Source organism: Rhamphochromis sp. 'chilingali', assembly GCF_963969265.1.
Source record: "Rhamphochromis sp. 'chilingali' genome assembly, chromosome: 11".
NCBI classification, from domain to species: domain Eukaryota; kingdom Metazoa; phylum Chordata; class Actinopteri; order Cichliformes; family Cichlidae; genus Rhamphochromis; species Rhamphochromis sp. 'chilingali'.
In genome coordinates this window covers 14383901-14405911 of record NC_137938.1, presented here as the reverse complement: position 1 = coordinate 14405911, position 22011 = coordinate 14383901, and the positions used below count along the sequence as shown (strand labels likewise).

The window sequence follows — 22011 nt, the reverse complement described above, 5'->3', positions numbered from 1 at the left end:
TAGTGTTTCACGGATGTAAGAAAAGCTTGATCTGTGTGTTGCAGGCTGAAGCTGTCAGAGAGCGACAGCATTCGCAGAGAGAGTTATAAACAGCAACAGGTGGCCCACTTCATGGTGGAGAGGAGCCCCAGCCAGATACTGATGCTGGGCAGCACCAGTGGAGCGATGACAAAGCACCAGCTACCCTTATTCAACACCAGCAGGGAGGTGGATCGTACTACAACCAGCTTTAGGCACACAGAAGAGCCTGTTATAAAAGAGAAGCTGATTGCTGGAGCAGATAGACAGGGAACAGGAGCCACCACAGATCAAGATTTTAGCAAGCCGGTTAGAGTGAACTTCAGGGCCTCGAGTCTGATGTCCTCTCCCAGGGAAATCTCTAATCGGGTTCAGAGAAGGGAGTGATCACAGCCTTTGTTGTAGCAAATTTCTCAGCAGTATTAACAAAATCAAATATTCTTCTAAAATTGACTATTTTAGAAGTACTATTTTTATGCACATCAAACTCGAGGATGTTATCTCACATGCTATACTTATATTTGTAGTAGTGTCATATCTTCAGCAGCTAAATAATACTAAAAAAAGATGTGCTATAATTTGCATAAAAGCTCTGGGTGCTGCAGAATTGAGTCTGGTGTGAACTGTAACTTTGTTCCAGGAGGAAAATGCAATTTTGTCACACCTGGTGATTTTTATGGTTTGTAAAGCTTAATTAAACACTTTCTGGAAGCTTGCTTCACAAACCTCAATCAATATTCTCGTGTCAGTTGTTTTTACACATTCCTCGTGCATGCACCTTTTTAATCATGCATTATAAGCCTCCACATAGCTAACGGATTAAATTATATCTTTCCTGTATCTAAATCCAGATGAAGCTGCTCCTTGAAGCCCCCTCCCCCAAAAATCAGTCTCTATGGACAAAAAGGACAACCTACAAACTGAGTTCTAAACAAAAACAAATGTATTTAAATGACCACACAGAGTTGTAAGTGTCAGTTTAGCATCCAGCACTTAATCACCAAGGTCAAAATGAAAACATGGCAGCACAGAAAGGCCTGATAACCAAAGACAAATGCTACAGATTCAGTAAATCCTTTCATTGCATGTGTGAATGTGTGTTACAGTAACAAATTAAATGTGCTTTTTTTTTATTTTACTTTTTTTTTTTTTACAACACATTATATTATTCAGCACTATTTTGCATACATGCACCGTCGGTTAAGTCTGGCGTCACTGACATTAGTGAGGTACCCACAAACCAGTCATAAGAAACATCCTCCCTGTTCTGCTCGATCATGAGATCAGGCTTGTTTTAAATGGAGGAAACTCAATGAACAGAGAGGTTGTTGAAAACAGAAAGTCCCAGAGTTGTCTTTACAAATATCTCCCACATCACTCCTTCAACAACAGACTTAAATTATCTACAAAAACATAATAATAGATTTGATAGAGTGTTATGGCATCCCTGAATTCCTATCTAAGGAATAAAAAAATTGTTCTTCCGAGATATAATCTTAACTGACAATAATTCATGGCATTCAAAAATATGGACGTTAAATCGACATTTTTATAGGGGCTAAATTATAAAGTTTTATCATCTTCTATTTAATAAACCATGCATTTTTGTATCCAATATGGATATCACCTGATTAATCCTACTAATATTTCTGTTTTTCTTCAGTTAAATGAAATAAATCCTTATCTGAGCAGCTGAGGTTAACTGCTATAAGCGATATTAGTGCATCATCAAAATGTGATCAAGGGTGGAGTTTTCAGATGGTGATATTCAGCTTGTTAGACCTCACTGACCGTCTGTGTGTTTGCATAACATCCCTACAAGTAAAGGTTATTACACAGAGGGGATAAAAAAAACAAGAATTTTCCATTTCTAAACCACACCCTCGCCACATTCTTCAAGTCAAACCAAAACACCAGCTTAATGTTGCCTATTTGTCACTTTGTGTCTGAGTGGATTTTTCCTCCTAATATGGCTTCCTCGGCTCTTTTGTGTTTCTGGACGGTGATTTGCAGCTGCCAGTACTTGAGGTACACCCACATGAGGCTTCCGTTCTTCCTCCTGTCCATGTTTAGCAGGTCAGCACAATGCTTGTCTCTCTTAAAAATATCCTTCAGGTCAGTCTCTAGATCCAGGTCTGGCCCAATGGGATCTTTAACGACCTTAAGCAGCATGTTCTTCTCCATCTCCAGCCGCTGATCTCGAGGCTGGATGAGGGAGCAGTAGGCGTTCTGCCGCTCCACAAGTAAACCCTCCAACTCCTTCAGAGTGGCTGTGGCTCGGTTGTACCAGTTCTGCTCTTTTTCCAGAGCTTGATGCAGCAGAGCACCTGCAGCTCCTGATTTCACCAACTTTTGCTTCTCTTCCTCTAAGGACTCTCGCTCCTTGTTAGAAGACAGAATACAAGGTTAGTGAGTAAAGGCTATGCATTACAAAGGAAAATGACACAATGATAAAATGGGTGCAATGTTCAATGTAAAAGGAGGACAACAAAAGACATATGTGTGGCAGGTAACTGAGATGGAAGAAAACAAAGGTTTAAGACAGATTTCTACTCATTAGCTCCGTTATCCCTTATAAACCCTTCAGCAGATCTTTACCTGCTGTAACTGCTTTCTTTCTTCCATAAGCTGCTGGCTCTGTGAGACCAGGGCCTGCTTGTACCCTTTGACCCGCTGTCTCTCTTTCTCCAGCTCCAGCTCCAGCGTAGCTGCTGCCCTGCGCCTCTCGGTAAGAGTCTCCCGGTAACGGGCCTCCATATCACTTTTTATTGTAGACACATCTTTGTCATACTGAGCTTTCACCTTCTGGATCTCCCTCTGAGATTCTCTGGTCCAGATCCATCCTGAAAGGGCAATGGGATAAAAAAAAATGGGGAAGATGTTAAGTGATACTACCATGATTTTCTGAAGAGTAGAGTAGCTGGAGCTACTTATGAACTGAATTTTATAAAATCATGGCAATGACTTTATCTAAGTAACAGAGATGATCTATCATACAATCACACACAGATCAGAACAGATGCATGCTGGGGAAGCACACAAGCAGTTGTAGGTTTTTCCTCTGCCCTATACCCATCTTCCTAAAAATTTTTGGGAGGTTTGCGCTAAGTTTTATGGTGATGCTGATGAAGGCAGCGAGCCAGAATGTGTGCGTCTTGTCAATAAAAAACAAAACAAAAAACAACAACAAAACAAAAAATTGTTCTGTATATTACAACTGTTGCAGGTGTTTCCCCCCTGTTTTACAGTATGTAAAGTTGTGCAAGAAACCTCTGCTGTGCTTAACCTGGAAGGGTCAAAATGTCTCCTTTTAGTGGAATAATTTTTACTGATCTGCAGTTTAGTCTACTTCCCCCCCCCACTTCTGTGTTAATCATTAAATGCCATTTGGCATTCTAATGACAAAAGAGACTGTGTGTCTGTAAGCCAGACACTCACTCACTGATCATCATATTCTTTTGACTGCTCCCTTTAAGGGTCACCACAGCAGATCATTTGAAATTGATATGCTGTTCTACTCTGTTGTCTCATCCACAATCACACAGGTGAATCTCCTTGTGTAACTTACGAAATGCAGCCAGTCCCAGCATGGGGACCAGCAGGGCGTAGTTCCACTGGTTGCCATCGCCTGCTCCCGCCCCCCTTCCTCTGGGATCTGGTTGGATGTTCCATCTTGGGGGATCATTCAAGTTGTTCATGGAGGCCGCTGTTACACACACACACACACACACAAGCACGAAGAGAGCTCAGCCCAAAACATCACCAACAATTGACTCTTTCTCGGTTTTTATTTGTGAGTAACATATAATCTCAGAGGTGTTTTCTCTTTGACACGTCTATAATTTACTCTGCATTAACTATCACATCATTTGCTACTGGCTGAATAAAGAGCAGTGAATAAACGCCAATGCATCTGCTAGGGTGTGCAATCTGCAAAACAGTGTTTGGAATAAGCACTGGATGTGAAAGTGCATTAACAAATAGCTTTTTAGCATGAATCCAAACAATGCACCAGGCATGCAGGGCGAAAGGAGCCTCTCATGATTCGGAAGTTTGACAGCTGAGCTAACCATAAACAAAGCTAGCTATGTGCTACATGCTAGCCAACATTTGGCTTCGTGGCTCGTCATTGTGTTTATAAAAAAACACAACAGAACGAAGGGGCTTCATAGTTTTGCAATCCTGACAACGTGTCAGCGTACGCCTGTTAAATGTATGGAACTGTGTCTCACCTTGAATGAAAAGTGTAGGTCACTTATGCATTTGTTCCTGCACACGCAGATTATACAATTTTAACGCTTTAACGTTCCACCTTAGCCGGCAGAGGGTGATTTTAAAAATTACTTTCAAAAAGAACCTGTAAGTGTTGCAGTAAAAAACCCTGTATATTTACTCAGATGGTTTCAAGGTAATAATTTAATAATTACCCTTAAAACACATGGCTAAATGCTTTAAATAATAACTATCATATAAATATTAAATAAATGAGTGACCCCTCTTTTAGCACATTGGATTAGTCCGGTCCGGCAGAATATGTGTTCCTCCGCAGCGCAGCAGGAACGATCCTTCGTCTGACAACATGGCGAGTGTCCGCGCGGCGTCCCGTCTCCTCTCCAAGAGGGTTTTATCTACTGCGAAAGCAGTGAGTAGTGAAAAGATGCTTTTAAAAGTTAAATATTTATATATGTAGTATATTGTAAAAGATAATATTTTATTTTCCCTTTTTTGTTTCTAAAACGAAGCTTTCATAACCGGCGGATTCTGACTTGCGTAATCTGTTATGTAGCTGGTGCTGTTTCAATGTGACACTATGAGCAAAGGTATTTTGCAGGTCCAACAAAATGATTTATATTATATCTATTACACTTCTATTATCTCCACATTACACTTTGTTTCTAATGCCTAACCGAGACGTTTCGTCACCATGAAAGTCGTAAATGCCGCTGCCCTTGTGTAAAACAGTTCTAAGTATGTAGACGTTGTTGTTAGCTACAAAAGTAAAATGGGGCAAACTGCAGATATGAAAGGTTTAGACCGACGAAGATGAAAAATAACCGCCAAGAGCAATCGTCACTATAAAAATGGTCGTACGTTTTAATGCTTTTTGTTTTTGTTTTTTTTTTGCTATGGGTTGTTTTGGTAAATGCCTTCACAGCCATTATTAAACATAGTGCTGTAAGGCTGTTAACAGAAAGTTTTGTGCAGGAGTCCCCCCCCCTATTATAAATCACTGCTGATGTCGTGGCACAGGTATAGCAGATGCTTTTGGTTGGTATGCTGCTTGTATTTTAGCAGATCATTTTTCAAAGGCAGGAGCCACCTGACAGTTGATCAGACTGTAACCTCCCTGTCACTTCTCATGTAGATCGTTAAACTTATAGTTTCAGCTTAACATTAATTTGTAATTTTTTTTTTTTAATTTCTAATGTGAAATTAATATAAGTTACACTTAAATTAAATGAATCTGTTAGTCATTTCTGCTGCTTTCTGACACTTGTAAGCATCTGATTGTTGATGCCCCACAGGTAGGGAAGACCAAACAGAAAAAAAAGAAACAGATTATTTATTATTCACCAGGAATTATTCTTTTTTTTTTCTTAAAAAAAAAAAATCCTGCATATAAGATATCGGGCTATTTTACACCAACAGATGCCATTCGTTCTTTTTTTTTTTTTTAACATGGGGATCCTATTCTGGCAAATTTAAAAATATAACGATAAACAGCTTATTAATGTAAAAAGGAGATTTTTTGGTATACTTTCTACTTGATTCTACTGATAGAAACCCTGTAAATCGCCTGCATTCCCCAGTACATCCAAAAGTGACAGAAATAACAGAAACTAGCCAGGTGTAGTATTATTTACTCTGAATTTGCAGCAAGTCTTATACTATACTTACCCACAGTACAATTTCTCAGGGGATCATGCTCGGTATATGAGCACACTTCAAGATGACCATTGGATAGTCTCAGTGTCCTCCTCTGTTATCGGTTGGCCAAGCAGACAGTCAGTTGATCTAAGAGATGCTAGATGATAATTTACATGATAAATCATCACCTGTGATTTATATGATATTATCATTTTAGTGTTTAAGACCCTCCTTGCTATAATGTATAATGAGCTTCTTCCCAATATGGAGAGTCTGTATTTGCATCAGTGGGATTGGGGAACCTCTTTTTCACTGTGCTGTGAAGAATAAAATGTTGAATAGTCTTAATCACATTGTGTCAAAGGGCAATGAAGATCAACGGTCTGCTAGCTTAGTGTAAGTTGTTTACACTAAAGTGATTTTGGGAAATTCAGTCATTTAGTGTAAATGGTTTATTCATCATGTGTGAATAAGGATATCTCACACAAAATTATTTTAATTACTTCACATTTTGTCAGGAAAGTTTAAGCACGTGGGGCACAGTGTTGTTGTGTCTGTTAAAGTGATGCATTAGTTCCTCCTACTGGCAGGTTTGTATACTTTTAAATTCAAGTCAGTGTTGAACTACAGAAGGTTTAAAATACATTTGCATCTGACAAGATCAGCTGTGTAAATGCTGGTAACATTTTCAGTGATGAATGGCTCAAAATATTAATGATATGAATTATGGGTTGTGGAGGTGCCAAGACTGAACGTTTAAAGCTTTAAAACTTCACTTCATTGAATAATCATTTTGTTGTGTTTATTAGCAGAGTCTGGTTTTTCAGTGTGTTTTATGTTTGGGATTAATTTTAGTTTTATTTAAGTTGCTTTTTCTTCTGCCAGGTCCCTGCTGCTGCAGTTCAAGGTTCCAGGAACTTCCACTTTTCCATTTATGGCAAGAAGAAAAATGCCAAAGTATCAGATGACGTAAGCCACATTAAGTTTGTGTTTTTTTTTTAATGCAGAACAGTATGTATATGATATGAAAACCAGGACTCCGCATACGTAGAGTACACTCTCATTGCTTCAAAAATGTTTGCAGTACATTGTCTTTTCAACTGGTTTCAGATCTCCACTCAATACCCAGTTGTGGATCATGAGTTTGATGCTGTGGTGGTTGGAGCTGGTGGAGCGGGACTGAGGGCAGCTTTTGGCCTGTCTGAGGTTGGCTTCAACACTGCCTGTGTCACCAAACTGTTCCCCACCAGGTCTCATACTGTCGCTGCACAGGTAAATCAGTGGTTACAGTAAATGATTTTGTGTGTCAGTTAGGACCAAAGTCTCAATCTCATTGCAAATATTTTACTAATCTTGAGTCATCAAGTAAACACGCATAATGTTTAAACTTACCTTGGTTAATAGGGTGGGATTAATGCGGCTCTGGGGAACATGGAGGAGGATGACTGGAGGTGGCATTTCTATGACACAGTGAAGGGATCTGATTGGCTTGGAGACCAGGACGCTATCCACTACATGACAGAGCAGGCTCCTGCAGCCGTAGTAGAGGTATGATCTCTCTTAGAAACACACTAACATGCATAACAAGTCATTATGTTAACTGGCAAGTACTAGGCCTTAAACAAAAGACATAAATGAGTGTGTAAGCCATGTGATCTTTAGGAATACCTCATTGCATAATAAAAGCCGAGCAGCTTATTGGTGGATTTAAATAATTATTAATTTATTTTATTTTTAATTTACACCAGATGGGGGTCATTCCACCCAGAGCTGTGTAAAAAGACAGTTACAGCAGATTAGGAATTCATGTTGCTCTTGTTTCCTCTTTTTTTTTTCCTAGCTGGAGAACTTTGGCATGCCATTCAGCCGCACTGAGGAGGGCAAGATCTACCAGAGGGCCTTTGGAGGTCAGAGCCTTAAGTATGGAAAGGGAGGTCAGGCGCACCGCTGCTGCTGTGTAGCAGACAGAACAGGCCACTCACTGCTGCATACGCTGTATGGAAGGGTGAGTACACATACTTTCCTACCTTCTTTCTGCAGCGTAATCTTTGTGTTGCCGAGGAGCACCAGTTAAGTGCCTCTGTGCGTCTGCCTGACTTGTCTTCAGTCACTTCGTTATGACACCAGTTACTTTGTGGAGTATTTTGCCCTGGACCTGCTGATGGAGAATGGAGAGTGTAAAGGGGTGATCGCTCTCTGTATGGAGGACGGGTCTATCCACCGCTTCAGAGCCCAGAACACTGTTATTGCTACTGGGTAGGAGATGCCTTTGCTTAAACATTTCTTCAACTGTCATTTTATCTACAAGCTTAGAAATAAGTTCTGTCTTTCTTTCCAGGGGTTATGGAAGAACCTATTTCAGCTGCACATCTGCTCACACAAGCACAGGAGATGGAAATGCGATGGTGACCAGAGCGGGTCTGCCCTGCCAGGATATGGAGTTTGTCCAGTTTCATCCCACTGGTGAGAAAAGAAACTTAATTTATTAAACCAAAAAATGTTGCTGAAGCATTGAGGAGAGTTTTATTTTGAAAGCGAAAGCTCCACAGGAACTATACAAATTCCTCAAAGATATGTTTGGAATACCTACAGTAAAGTTAACTAGTATAGATGCTGTATCAATAACAAGTCAATGTCTAGTAAGTGCAAATGTAATATAGTTAAGAAGAGATTGGAGAGAAAAATGAATAATTTTACATAGTTTGGCCACCAGAGGGCACTCTACAACTTCTGTTGTCAACTTCTGGAGTCAGAAAAACAAAAACCAGCTGATCTGAGTGCAGTCTGGCAGAGCATAAAGGAGTAACCTACGACTTGTGACAATAAAACAAAATTATTTTTTAAAATGCATTGTCATATTATCTTAGTTGAATTGAACTGAATTGAAAGCCTTTATTGTCGTTATACATCGTATAACGAGATTAGAAACAGCTCTATAAAAGTGCAGACGTGCTTTAGCACATTAAAAACTATAGAATAATTTAACAATACACTTAATATAAGTATAAATACACAGTACAGTAATGGATAACAGAGACAGACAGGCAGAGAATTGATGATATTTCAGTGCAGATTACTTTTTGTGCAAGTTTGAGTTGAGTATGGTTATAGCTTTGGGGAAAAAGCTATCCCTGAGTGTGTTTGTTCTGGTCCGTATGGATCTGAAGCGCCTGCCAGAGGGCAGTAGGTTGAAAAGATGGTAGCCGGGATGGGTAGTGTCCTTTAAGATGTTTCTGGCCCTGCTGATACAACGGGAGTTGTAGACGGCAGACAAGGAGGGCAGGGGGCAGCCGATGATTTTTTTGTGCTGTGTTTACCACCCTCTGCAGTCTCTTCTTATCTGCCTCCGTGCAGCTGGCGTGCCACACTGTCACCGCATAGTTTAGCAGGCTCTCGATGGTGGATCTGTAGAAGGTCACCAGCAGCGGGGTGTTTAGTTGCTCCTTCCTGAGCATCCTCAGGAAGTGTAGCCGCTGCTGGGCTTTCTTGACTAGCGCCATGGTGTTAGCTGACCAGGAGAGGTCTGCAGAGATGTGGACCCCAAGGAATTTGAAGGACTCCACTCGCTCTACACATTCTCCGTTGATGTGCAGGGGCAGCTCTGTTCCACCTGAAGTCCAGGATGAGTTCCTTGATCTTGGTAATGTTAAGTGCCAGGTTGTTTGATGCACACCATTCTCCCAGTTTCAGGACCTCATCTCTGTAAGCCGCCTCATTTCCCCCTGTGATCAGCCCCACCGCTGTTGTGTCATCAGCAAATTTGACAATGATGTTCTCTGGGTGGGCAGGACTGCAGTCAATATGTGTAGAGGGAGTAGAGTAGTGGGCTTAGTACACAGCCCTGGGGAGAGCTGATGTTGAGAGTGCGAGGGGAAGAGAGGTGAGGACCCAGTTTCACCCGCACTAAAAATTAACTACACATAAAAAATGTAAGGGAAACCTGTTCATGTTTCATGTGTCTAAAAGAAAAAACTATTGACCAATATTTCAGACTTTTAACTCACTAAATGTCTACATTTTACCCTGAAGACAACTTTCTTTTTCCTAAAGGTCATGTTTATTTTTGTTTTTCCTGGATATCATGATATCATTAAATATGGATGAAGTAGCACATGTGCCCTGTGGCATAGATGCTCCATCTTTGTAAATGCTTGTTGCATAAGGGCAGCAGACTTCGCTATGTTTCATGCATAACTCTGCTACACTGAGGGAAAACCTATGATTTAAATTGGTTGGTGGATATAGCAGGAAAAACGTACAGTTTTTCACAGATTCTAGAGATAAAACTTTAAAATTGTTAGTGAAATTGCTTAACAGTACTGGGTCTATAAAGCATAATGTCTTTGGTTTTATTGACATTATATTGTGCCATGGCAATAAAACCTTGTGGATTTTACATTTACAGTGTTGACCTTGTGTTTCTTTGATGGGAATGAAAGCTTATAACTACTGTTGTTATTTATTCATAAATATTTGGATGTAACAGGTTTTTGTTTTTTTTTGTTTTTTCTTCTTCTTCATGTTTCATGCTTACAGGAATCTATGGAGCCGGCTGTCTGATCACAGAGGGCTGCCGTGGTGAGGGAGGAATCCTGATTAACAGTGAAGGAGAGCGCTTCATGGAGCGCTACGCACCCAACGCCAAAGACCTGGCTTCCAGAGACGTGGTGTCCCGTTCCATGACCATAGAGATCAGAGAGGGCAGGTATGCTCAACTCACCTGTCTGTGTGATGTCTGTCAAAGCTTTTAAGCCAGTTCCTGTTCCTTACTGACGTTTACGTTTTTAATTTCTTCAGAGGTGTTGGTCCAGAGAAGGACCACGTGTACCTGCAGCTTCACCACCTGCCTCCTCAGCAGCTGGCCGCAAGGCTGCCTGGTATCTCAGAGACAGCCATGATCTTCGCTGGAGTCGACGTCACCAAAGAACCCATCCCTGTCCTGCCCACCGTCCACTACAACATGGGTGGAATACCCACAAACTACAAGGGACAGGTACATAATCTCTGCATGTGTCATCTCCACGCGTCGTGCACTAACACTGTTGTTGTGAGCACAGCGGGCTTGCTTAGGATTTGTAATATTTGGCCCTTAGGTGATTACTCACGTCAACGACGAGGACAAGGTGGTTCCCGGACTGTATGCCTGTGGAGAGGCAGCTTCTGCCAGTGTCCATGGAGCTAACAGGCTGGGTGCCAACTCCCTGCTGGACCTGGTGGTGTTTGGCAGAGCTTGCGCCCTCACCATTGCTGAGCAGCACAAACCTGGTGAGAACCTCTGCTTTTCACAGAATACTTTATTAATCCCAAAAGTAGTGTATTTGGTTAAATTTATTACAATAAAAAGTTTCTTAATCTTAAAAAATAAGCATTAATAATGAAAAAAAAAATCATAAAAACAACTGATTAAAACAGACTTAATACTTTCTGTTAAAATATTAGCAGAAAATATATCTGTTCTACATTCACATTCGGAGAAAAATCACTTTTGCTGTCTCTGTGTTCATGCTGACGTTGGCTTTTTTGTCTTTTCCTGTGCAGGAGAGAAGCTGTCCCCTCTGAAGCCCAGCGCAGGAGAGGAGTCTGTGGCCAACCTGGACAGGCTGAGGTTTGCCAACGGAAGTCAGAGGACCTCTGAGATCAGGCTCAACATGCAGAAGGTGGACATGCTAACATGAACACAGACATATTGATGTATAAATTATATTTGTACTTAACTAATATTTGGCTTTACATGAATTATTTATTTTTATTATTATTATTGTTAGATATTATTTATTATATACAACTCTACACCTTATCTGTAGATCTTTTCTAAATGATAATAATCATCAGGACATAAAAATGTAATGTATAATTACCACCAAATCTCTTACTAATGGCTACAATCTGGAAAGACCTGCCACAAAATAAGGTTTAGAAAACTTTTCTCTCCACAAGAAAGGTTTTTATTTTTCATTCCCTTTTTTTTCTTTTTGTTAACGGGGTATTGTCGTGACCCAGGTGTGGGGAACCCAAGTTTATGACTGCAATAACTCAAGAAGGAAGTCACCCAGTACTTCCAAATTCATACCATAGGTGCATCTACTATAAATCTCAGAGGAGTTTGAATCCCAGTGACCTTGAACTCAAGGTCAGTGGTCAGGTATTATGAAAATCGTGTGAATGTGATAACTTGAGACGTCGTGATACAATACCATACATGCATCCAGTAGGGATGAGGGCAGGTGCCAGTGGGGTTTTTTTTGTGAATTTTAGTTTCCTTTTTTTGGTTTCTAAGGATACTTTTCTTGTTTCAGTTCTGCTTTTATCAGTTTTAATATTAGTCAATATGGGCGGCATCTGTTAGCGGCAGATTTAGGAAGTTCAAACCAAGCTAGTGTCAATAAACTCATGTAGTAGAGCTCTTCTCTCTACCTCTTCCTCAATATTACTTCTTCACTAACAGGTCAATCAAACATAAATGTTCTTACTTTTGCTGTCAATAAAAAAAACAACAAAAACTAATTAATCGCACCATTTTCTGTAATTTATCGCGATTAATCACATTATTTGATCAGTAGCCTGGTTGCAATTACATTTTTTTCAACTTTATATTTAAGCTAACAGACACTTATGCAATATCATGTAGGGCTGTTCGATATGACGATATGAAAACGTCTATCATTTCATATTACGCTATCGTTTGTTTCATGGTGTCTACGGCAATATTATTTTGATGATTTTGATGGTCACAGTAGAATTCCTTAAAGTTCTTTCTTTCTCTTATATTTTAAATAACAACACTACAGACGGACAAGCGACTGTTTATATGCGTCGTCTTTAGCAACAGCGACGGTAAAACCATCGCGTGGCTCTGCCCTCCGCTTGTTTATTTTCCACATAAACCTTTCACAATAAAGCTGAAGATCCTTTTGAGACTTTTCAAGATAAACTGAATCATGTGAAATAGTATGCAGAGTGTTTACGGACGAGAAGCTAAAAAGAGTGTGCTACTACTAGTTTTTTCCCTGCAGCACGCCGTGTAATAAATACAAAATTCCGGCCGCTTTAACGTATGTAACACTCGACTCCAGCTGAAAACACTTCACACAAGTCGAGTTGCCCGAGATTCACAGAATTTACAGAAAATGTAAAATTTTTGTGATGTATAACGTTGTTGGGACGATAAATGTCTTATATTGGGATATGAGATTTTAGTCATATCACACAGGCCTAATATAATAAAATAAATGCAGAATAAACAGAATGTATGCTTAAATTCAAAGAAAATTTGAATAGTTTTCTTCAATCGTTTAGCACAGGTTCTCTCCTGCGAAATACAACTTTAAAAAAACTTATATACTAATAGGCAAGTATACGCTAATATATAATATATATATTAGTGCTGTCAAACAATTAAAATGTTTAATCAGATTCATCACAGGGTTACTGTGGATTAATTTTGATTAATAACAATTAATTATCATTCATTTTTATTCTATATTAATAGCATTTCATTTGCCTGAGCAAACAGACTCGAGAAAAAAGGCAAAATATACGCACTTACCATGTCACTCTTGGGGAGGCACTTCAAGTCCTTGAAACGAGACATCAAAGCTATGTAAAGCACGTGTTCTCAACGATATTAATAGGTCTGCAGTTTGTTGCAATCCACTTGGCAATTGTGTCAGTCAATATGTCCGAGGTAGACTTACTGAGTCCCCGATGCTTCATAAGTGGTTTGGCTAACGTGTCACCCAGCTTGCGACAAAGTGCTAGCAGCATGCTTGGCTAACGTATGCTCTGCGTCAATGTGATATTTCAAACTGGAGGTGCTTCGGTGAAAAGAAAATTCCTTCTTGCACAATCTGCATAATATTTTATGTCGGTCGACTGCTCCGTCTTGTTGTTTTTTTTAAATACCCAAATTTCCCATCTTCCATACGGAGTTGATTGGTTCAGCTGCCCGTCACTACCAGATCAACTGCCCATTTGCGCATTTGCGAAGGTAACTACTTGGACAAACTGCCCGGAATGCGTTGACAGAAACAGTTCAGGGATTTTGAGTTATTCTGCACTCCAGATGTGTTAGTTGCATTAAAATAATTTAATCACGTTGACCGTGATGGCAGATTAATTTGCATTAATGCAAATTTTGACAGCAGTAGTTCTTACATATATCTTTACAATGATAATGAGCATTGGCCAGGATGACTTGATATCTGGATTTGATTACCACCACCACACAGGTTAAACAGGTGTGAAACACCACAACTGGCCCCTGTGTCATCCATGAGATTTCATTGTCGTGGTTCATTTAGAGTAACGTGTTTCTCTGCTTCTGCTTTCAGACCATGCAGACCCATGCTGCGGTATTCCGTACTGGCTCTGTCCTGAAGGAAGGATGCGATAAGATGGATGCTATTTATCAGACCCTGGAGGACATCAAGACCTTTGACAGAGGTACTGCACCACACTGCTGCTCTTCTTGTGCAAAAAGTTGTTGGAGGGTTACTTTGAAATGGGTTTGTTTTTTTTCCTCCCCTCTAAATTTCATCCTCTCTCCTTCAGGCATTGTGTGGAACACCGACTTGGTGGAATCGCTAGAGCTGCAGAATCTGCTGCTGAACGCCGTCCAGACCATCAACTCTGCCGAGCAGAGAAAGGAGAGCAGGGGAGCCCACGCCAGAGAGGACTACAAGGTCTGCGTCAACATGTTTAGCGTAAGGATGGAATTAATGTCTATACAATCTGCTCTCTGCCAACATTTCTTTGAACTGTGCTTCAGGAACGTGTGGATGAGTACGACTACTCTAAGCCCCTGCAGGGTCAGGAGAAGAAGCCGTATGACCAGCACTGGAGGAAGCACACTCTGTCCTTCGTTGATCAAAAGACTGGAAAGGTGATGACCCCCTCAGTGTGTGTGTTTGTCTGTGTCTTACAGAATAATTTAAACAGTTTTTGAAGCTATTGACAGCTTCAGCTGTCAGTATCCTCATACTCCTTTGCTTTTGACCAATCACAGGTCACATTGGAGTACCGCCCTGTGATCGACAGCTCTCTTGATGAGCAGGACTGCGCCCACGTTCCACCTGCCATCCGCTCCTACTAAGATGATTCCCTCCTGCCCTCCCCTTTATTCCCACCCTTTGCCCATCACATCCACCTTACTCAATTACAGAAGGCTCCTTAATCTATTATTAAGGAAGCTAAACTTTCTGTGCTAGAGATAACATTCTGATACAAATTCAGACTTTTATTGCACATTTGTATGCATTTAGATCTGTTCAGTACAATACTGTCTATACCATTTTGTGTCACTTCCTGTTTCTCTCTTTCTCTTTTTTTTGGCGTGTTTTGCCTTGATTTCAATCTGTTTGCAGAAACTAAATTTCCACATGGTCCTCATGGCTTCTCGCGCTGTGTGAGCAGGTTGTGTGTGCGTGATATATATATATATATATATATATATATATATATATATATATATATATATATATATATATATATATATATTAAATAAATAAATAAATATGAGGGGAAGAACAAAGTTGACAATAAGCCTGGCTTTTTGTGATGACATCATACTCTCATTTCCCAGTCTGGCATTGCAGTAAGAGCTTCTTGTAACCTCTTTCTCCTTTTAGCTGAGTTGAAGAGATGATGGAAGTGATTGTAATTTCAACCACACACTTTGCAGGCAAGTTTGAAGTATGTAAATATTGCATAAATGTACAATAAATATGGTGAGTTGTACTGTATGTACTAGTTAAAGTGCAAGTCTCACATCTCGCTCACTGTGGCCTTCTTTCTTGTGGAATACTCATTACACTTTGTGCATGTGTTCAACACTTGCCGCTTGTTCTGTAGATAATCAGCTAACAGGCTGTATTTGGCTCTAGCGTTCTACAATTTCGCGCTATAAGTGTTAATTATATTAAATTAATGTCTTCAGCCACATTACAGCCTCTCAGCTATTGGGATAAATGAACTGCTTTTTAAGTTACTTTGTTGATGTTGCTTTTTTTAAGACTGAGGATAAATTTCAGTAAGGTGGTGTAGCTTTCTTCAACTCCTTAAATGACTTAAATATCAAAGGTGAAAGATGCGCTCAGTGTTAAAATGTTGATGCCTCTTGTGCTGAATCAACAGTGACTTAATTTATTTGCTACAAAAAGTTAATCCTCTGCTTTTTGCTGTTTGTACTTTCGTTTTCATATGTTCAATAAAGTCTAGGCTGTGGATAGAAACGAACGCTTTTCTTTTTTTAAGCTTTTCTTTTAGTTTAGGTTTTAGTAAGAGGCCGGGAAAGTTTAAGACAAACACCTTCACAATAACCGTGAGAAGAATGAAACTGAGGAAGGGATTTTGTCACAGGTCTAAATATAAATGTGATTTTTGTCCAGTGGAGGGCAGCAGAAGCAAACATCCACATGTCACCCAGGAACAGCTGGTGCATGTTTGCTCTGCGGCTGCTCACTTGTCCTGCTATCATGATCTTTAGGAACATATTTCTATGTGTTACTGATAAGGGCCGGCACAATAATGACTGGATTTGTTCTGTAACAGCCTCATGGAGCTGCTTTGCCTAACTGTAAATGTAGTGGAAGGCTGTTATCGCTGAACAAACGGGACTGTAACCTGAGCCCTTCTCATATTCCCGGCAGCTGTACAAGCCCAGCTCGATGACGGCTGAAGTAAACAGGGTTGGAGTCAGGTATCACACTCCTGTTGGAACAAAGGAGAGGGTTTGTTAGGGGGAAGATAAAGGTTGGTTAACCTTTATTTGCTGTGGCAAATCGGTTGCATTTTAAAGTATGAATACATTTGATGAAAGGTGGATTAAAAAGGAAAAAGCGTGGGAGGAGTCACTGTAACTGCCTTTACAGGAAATCATACTCGCATTCTTTACGTTAAAGCTCATACGCCCACTCACATCTTGAAGTCATTATCAGCGTCTGGATTTTTTCCACCAGTGGGAGAAAAATGTTCTGTACTCATGAACATCCTCTAAAAGGAGTTAAAGTGTCAGTTCAAATAATTTAAAGGTAAATACAAGTAACTGGTAGACTGGGGGAAAATAAATACTACAGTGGAAACAAATGAAAAGCTGTTAAATTGAGTAGGAGCTAAAAGAAGTCAGATTGAATCTCACCGAATCTTAAATATAGCATCCGTGTAACCAGCACATGCAATTTTTCCTCAGTCAGTACAGCTTTAAAAATTCTTATGACAATTCCAGTCTGTGATTCTCCTTTTAAAGCCATTTACAGTTTTTTCTGATTGCTTAAGCACATTTTTTGTAACTATTGGCTAATTTTGCAAAACTCTTCACACAAATAAGAAAACCTGTCACCCAATAATCAAAACATTGTAGTTCTCTTGCAAAAGCAAACACAGCTAGATTAACCCTTCACACCTTCGTAAAAATGGTGTTTCCGTATCAAACAGTACACACAAGCCATCATCTACTAAGCACACAATGCGCCAACTGCACACTGATGGTATGAATACAAAACGCATCTGGCTTTTGCTTTCTGTGCACAAGGTAGGCTATGTCAGTTTGAGCTCATACTTCTGTCATAGATCCATAAGCATAGAGGGATCCAAACTTCAAGTACTGGTGTTTATTCAAACACATCAAAACAAACACAAGTGTTTATTTCCAAGTATAGGATTATTTGCAATCGCCATAATGACTATATGGGTTACTTGGTCTGCAGTGAACATGCTTCCTCTGCCCCCAGCATCTGGTCATCTAGCAATTCTGTAAAGTATTGCTTCCTCTCCCCCCTCCTCGTCTTCCTCTTGCTCCTCCTTGTCCTTGTCGTCCTCTTCATCCTACTTCTTCACCTCCACGTCCTCTTCCTCGGCCTCCTCTACTTCTCACTCTTTCTGCTCCCTCCATTGTACTCCGCACACACAGCTTACCTGTATTATAGTGCTTAGGCTGATTGCAAAGTGAACTAATTATCTAAAAAAGTTTTGACATGTGAAAGTGTGCCAGACAGTTGGCAAATTAGTGTTAATGATAGCCATACATGTGTATACTTTTGCTAGGAGTGTGTTGGAAATTTGGTAATTGAGTGTTGTGCAGTGAATTGTGCCTACCGTTTTGCAAAGTGTGTGTTACAAAATTGCAAACTGAGTGCAAAGCAGTTTTTGTGCTTTTAGTTTTGCAAACTCAGTGAGTGGTTTTGCTATAAGTCTGAATAGTTTTAGAGATTGTGCTACAGGAATCACAGTTAGGGTTTAAGCATTCAGAAAAAACTGTAAGATATTTCCCAAGCGCTGTTAAACAGCAAGCATAGTTTTAACATAGCCTTTTCTAAATATCCTGGTTTTATTTTGGATATTGTAGAAACAAAACTACAACAAACAGCTGTGTGTTGTCATTTTCAACAGTCCCACACATCCATTCTTTCTTGGCGACTCTCTCAAGGTCCCCACAAATTTGCAGTGTGATTCTAGTCAGGGCTTTGTGCAAGCCAGTCAGTAATACTCCCATTGGTTTTCTGGAGGTACTTCTACAGGAGCGACATATTTTGTGGCTCTTTGTGTTGTTGGAATACAAACCCAGACCCAGATTTGTGCTGAGTGCTTGCATTTATTTCTTTTTTTCTTATTTTCACATGTCCTTCTTTCTTCATGTTTCCCACAGCATAATGCTCCCACCACTGTGTTTCACTGTGGGGACAGTGTTCTTTGGATCGTACACCTCTCCCTAAGAAGGATCTCTGTGGCCAAAGAGCTCTAGTTTCATCTCATCTGACCAAAGGACCTGTTTCCAAAGAGAACCAGACAGTATAGAACAGTATGCTAAGGATGACCTTTCTCCTGGTTGTCAATATCATACTTCAATCTGGCTTCAGTCAAGTGAAGATTTTCTTGATCTTGCAGTCAATTCTTGTGCAAGGTTTTAGTGACCGCCTTCTTTGAGAGGACAATTCATGACTTGGCTAAGTCATTCACTAATGTCTAGGCAGTTGTTCTTGAGACACATTTCACACTAGTTTTCTTTCCAGAGTCTTTGAAATGTTTCACTTCCTACTTATACCAGGCTCATTCTATAACCATGTGTGACTCGCCTTGAATTTCTTAAAAATACTTCTCACTGCAGTTCTTACACTTGGAAATGCTTTGACTACTTTGTATAGCCATCTCCGACTGTGTTAGTGTTAGAGTCAAATTGTTAAATGTTGCCATTATTGTACTTACATTTGTAAGTCTTAGTTCAAACAAAGACATTCCTTTGTTTCTGACCCCCGATGACGAGCCAGAACCATGCAGGAGCGCTGACGGGCTTCAGCCTGGGTTGAAGCCCGCCAGCGCTCCCCAGGACGATGATGACGTGCTGGACATCGGCCTGGACATCCATGGTTTGTCGGAGGATGAGCAGGGGAGCTCATTGTCGGCCCAATGTACTGCCGCTGCTGCGCCGGTCGGCCACGATGACACCTCTCTTTTCTCCCTGTTTCGCCGTGCTGCTGAGAAGCTGCAGGTGGACTGGCCCTCTCCTCCGCCAGCTCAGAAGCCGTCGCGGTTCGCGGGGTTTTTCCTCCCACCGGAGCCCGCAACGGCCAAAAACTGCCTTCCCATGTTCCCAGACTTTCTCTGCGAGCTAACAGCATCATGGGACAAACCTCTGTCTACCCGCGTCACTGTGCCCGGCTATGGACAGTACATGGAATTGGACGGCGCTGAGGGGGCTGGCTTAACTAACCCACCCCCTATAGAGCCGTCTCTGGCTGCTCATCTGGCCCCGTCCCATAACCATGGTGTCGGCGGCCCCGCAACTCTGCCGTCCAAGCACTGCAGATTCTCTGCTTCGCAGCTGGAGAAGATTTATCGAGCTCAGGCCGGCACTGCTCGCGCCATGAGCTCTGTCACCATGCTCCAGACGTACCAGGCAATGTGCCTGGCGGAGCTCGGATCGCTGGTTCCTGATGACAGCCCACTGGCACCTCTTCTTAACGAGGTCAGAGTCGCCACAGATTACATCCTCCGTGCGTCTCGCTGTGCAGCGCTCTCCCTGGGCAGAGGGATGGCTTCGACAGTAGTGGCGCAGAGGCACCTGTGGCTGACCCTCTCTGACGTCCCGGATAGGGTCAGGGCTGTATATCTGGACGCACCAGTGTCTGCGGCTGGGTTATTCGGACATTCACTTGAAGCCATTCAGGCTAGATTCGATCTGAGGAAGAAGCAGACGGAAGCTCTGTGCGACATCATCCCCAGACGTCAGCCGAAACCCAAGCCCGCAGCTAGCTCTCACAGGCCCGCCGCTCCTCTGCCGACTGGCAAGAGACCGGCGCCCACTGCTGAAATGGGTGTGCCGCCAGCGAGAGCACATCCTCCGGCCCGAGCTCCACGCCAGTCGGCCTGGAGCAAAGGCCCACCCTCGGGCCCCCGGCGGGACCCGACGCCCAGGAGGAAGAAGCCTCAGCCCTCCTAGCTGTGGTTTCGAGTGGAGAGGGGGTCCAGCAGCAGGGAGACGCTGTTTTTACCCCTCTGTTGCCGCACAAGAGGTGCCGCTTAAGTTCTGTTCAGGTTGTCAGCCCCAGAAGGCGCTGCACTTTCCTAACACTGTCTCCCAAGCACAAAACCCCTGCACACAAAATGCCTCAGGTAACTCCCTGTTCAGGTGTGTTAAATGTTCAGGTGACCACATCGAGTGTTCCCGCTATTTTTCATTGTTGTGCCTTAGAAAAGGTGCCTCCAACAAAATGTATAAATGTACATGTTTCCATGTTAAAATGCTCAGCCTGCAGGCAGAATGTGCCAGGTCAGGCAGGTGATGCAGTCCCCTGCAGACACACTGGGGGGTGACGACACACTGGGGGGCGACAACGCCCCGCCGACGGTCAGCCGGCTGGCTGCTGACTTCCCTCAGTGCTGCGCTTGCGCCCCCTCTCCATGGGTGCTGCGAACTGTTGCCATGGGTTACCGGTTGCAGTTCCGGGTCAAGCCGCCTCGTTTCCAAAGAGTCGTAAACACGACTGTCAACACCGAGGCGGCCATGATACTCAGAGAGGAAATAAAGGCGCTATTGCAGAAAAGAGCAATACGAGTGGTCCCCGCTTCGGAGACAGACAAAGGTTGGTACAGCCGTTATTTTGTTGTTCCGAAAAAAGGGGGAGGGCTTCGTCCCATCCTCGACCTGCGAGTCTTGAACACGTATCTACGAACGTACAGGTTCAAGATGCTAACACTCAGACAGCTCTTGAATGCGGTCGGCTCGGGAGATTGGTTTGCAACAATCGATCTAACAGATGCTTATTTTCATGTGGCTATACACCCGAAACACAAGCAGTTTCTGAGGTTTGCATTCGAGGGCGTAGCCTACGGATACCTAGTGCTGCCGTTCGGGCTGTCGCTTGCTCCTCGCACCTTTACGAAATGTGCCGAGGCAGCACTAGCGCCCCTCAGAGAGAGAGGAATCCGCATCTTAGCCTACCTAGACGACTGGGCTCTCGTAGCTTGCTCCAGAGAGCAGGTAGAGACACAGCTGTTGCTGGTTCTGTCACACATTCAGACACTGGGGTTCTCTGTGAACTTTCAAAAGAGCTCGCTAATCCCGAGTCAGCAGATTACTTTTCTCGGTTTGGAAATATGCTCGCTTTCCAGCCGCGCGCGTTTGTCGGAGCACAGAGTGGCCGCGTTTCATCGCTGCCTCGCTCAGTTTCATTTGGGACGCAGACTGCGTTTCCAGACGATATTAAGCTTGTTGGGCATGATGGCATCTTTGATCGCCGTAGTGCCACTTGGACTGTTAAAAATGAGAGCGTTTCAGCGCTGGACTCTCTCTCACCGTTTGTGTGCATCGCGTCACCTCTGGAGGAGGCTGCCGGTAACCGCGTCTTGCATGCTAGCTCTCAGTCCTTGGAGGGAGCCCGGGCTGCTCCTGTCTCACTCTCTGCTGTTATGGTGCAGTGTTCATTTTCTCTCTCTAAGAGCCACCCATGTCCCGGGCCACCTGAACCTGGGGCCCGACCTTCTCTCAACGGGGGGGTCCTCTGGTGAGAGAATGGAGGTTACACCCTTTAATAGTGGCTCAGATTTGGGACCTATTAGGCAAGGCGCAAATAGATCTTTTTGCTTCCAGGGTAAATACTCACTGCCCCCTGTTCTTCTCCATAATCGACCACG

The 22011-nt window shown here is 42.2% G+C and overlaps 2 protein-coding genes across 2 annotated transcripts; one reads left to right on the top strand and one right to left on the bottom strand.

The window, feature by feature from the left end:
• Positions 1 to 932: 932 nt before the first annotated feature.
• On the bottom strand, positions 933 to 4342 carry LOC308405656 (coiled-coil domain-containing protein 127-like). The gene is made up of 4 exons (XM_080896354.1): positions 4251 to 4342; positions 3587 to 3724; positions 2617 to 2861; positions 933 to 2400 (listed from the first exon to the last, which is right to left on the bottom strand). Exons 2-4 carry the CDS (start codon positions 3714 to 3716, stop codon positions 1954 to 1956), a joined length of 822 nt encoding a protein of 273 aa, XP_080752480.1. The 5' UTR covers positions 3717 to 3724; positions 4251 to 4342; the 3' UTR covers positions 933 to 1953.
• Positions 4343 to 4550: 208 nt separating this feature from the next.
• On the top strand, positions 4551 to 15347 carry sdha (succinate dehydrogenase complex, subunit A, flavoprotein (Fp)). Its single transcript, XM_080896279.1, has 15 exons — positions 4551 to 4660; positions 6772 to 6855; positions 6997 to 7158; positions 7291 to 7434; positions 7727 to 7891; positions 7994 to 8142; positions 8225 to 8349; positions 10423 to 10591; positions 10684 to 10879; positions 10980 to 11151; positions 11425 to 11543; positions 14217 to 14328; positions 14437 to 14567; positions 14654 to 14767; positions 14891 to 15347. Exons 1-15 carry the CDS (start codon positions 4598 to 4600, stop codon positions 14975 to 14977), a joined length of 1992 nt encoding a protein of 663 aa, XP_080752405.1. The 5' UTR covers positions 4551 to 4597; the 3' UTR covers positions 14978 to 15347.
• Positions 15348 to 22011: the final 6664 nt, after the last annotated feature.

Excerpts from the sequence above, each read along its gene's own strand:
- LOC308405656 (XM_080896354.1), bottom strand. The coding sequence starts at position 3,716 with ATGAACAACTTGAATGATCCCCCAAGATGGAACATCCAACCAGATCCC. Across the intron at positions 2,862-3,586 it reads GCTGGGACTGGCTGCATTTC|GATGGATCTGGACCAGAGAA; the intron begins GTAAGTTACACA and ends TTGCCCTTTCAG. Across the intron at positions 2,401-2,616 it reads AAAGAAAGCAGTTACAGCAG|GAGCGAGAGTCCTTAGAGGA; the intron begins GTAAAGATCTGC and ends TCTTCTAACAAG.
- sdha (XM_080896279.1), top strand. The coding sequence starts at position 4,598 with ATGGCGAGTGTCCGCGCGGCGTCCCGTCTCCTCTCCAAGAGGGTTTTA. Across the intron at positions 7,435-7,726 it reads CTCCTGCAGCCGTAGTAGAG|CTGGAGAACTTTGGCATGCC; the intron begins GTATGATCTCTC and ends TTTTTTTCCTAG. Across the intron at positions 14,568-14,653 it reads ACGCCAGAGAGGACTACAAG|GAACGTGTGGATGAGTACGA; the intron begins GTCTGCGTCAAC and ends ACTGTGCTTCAG.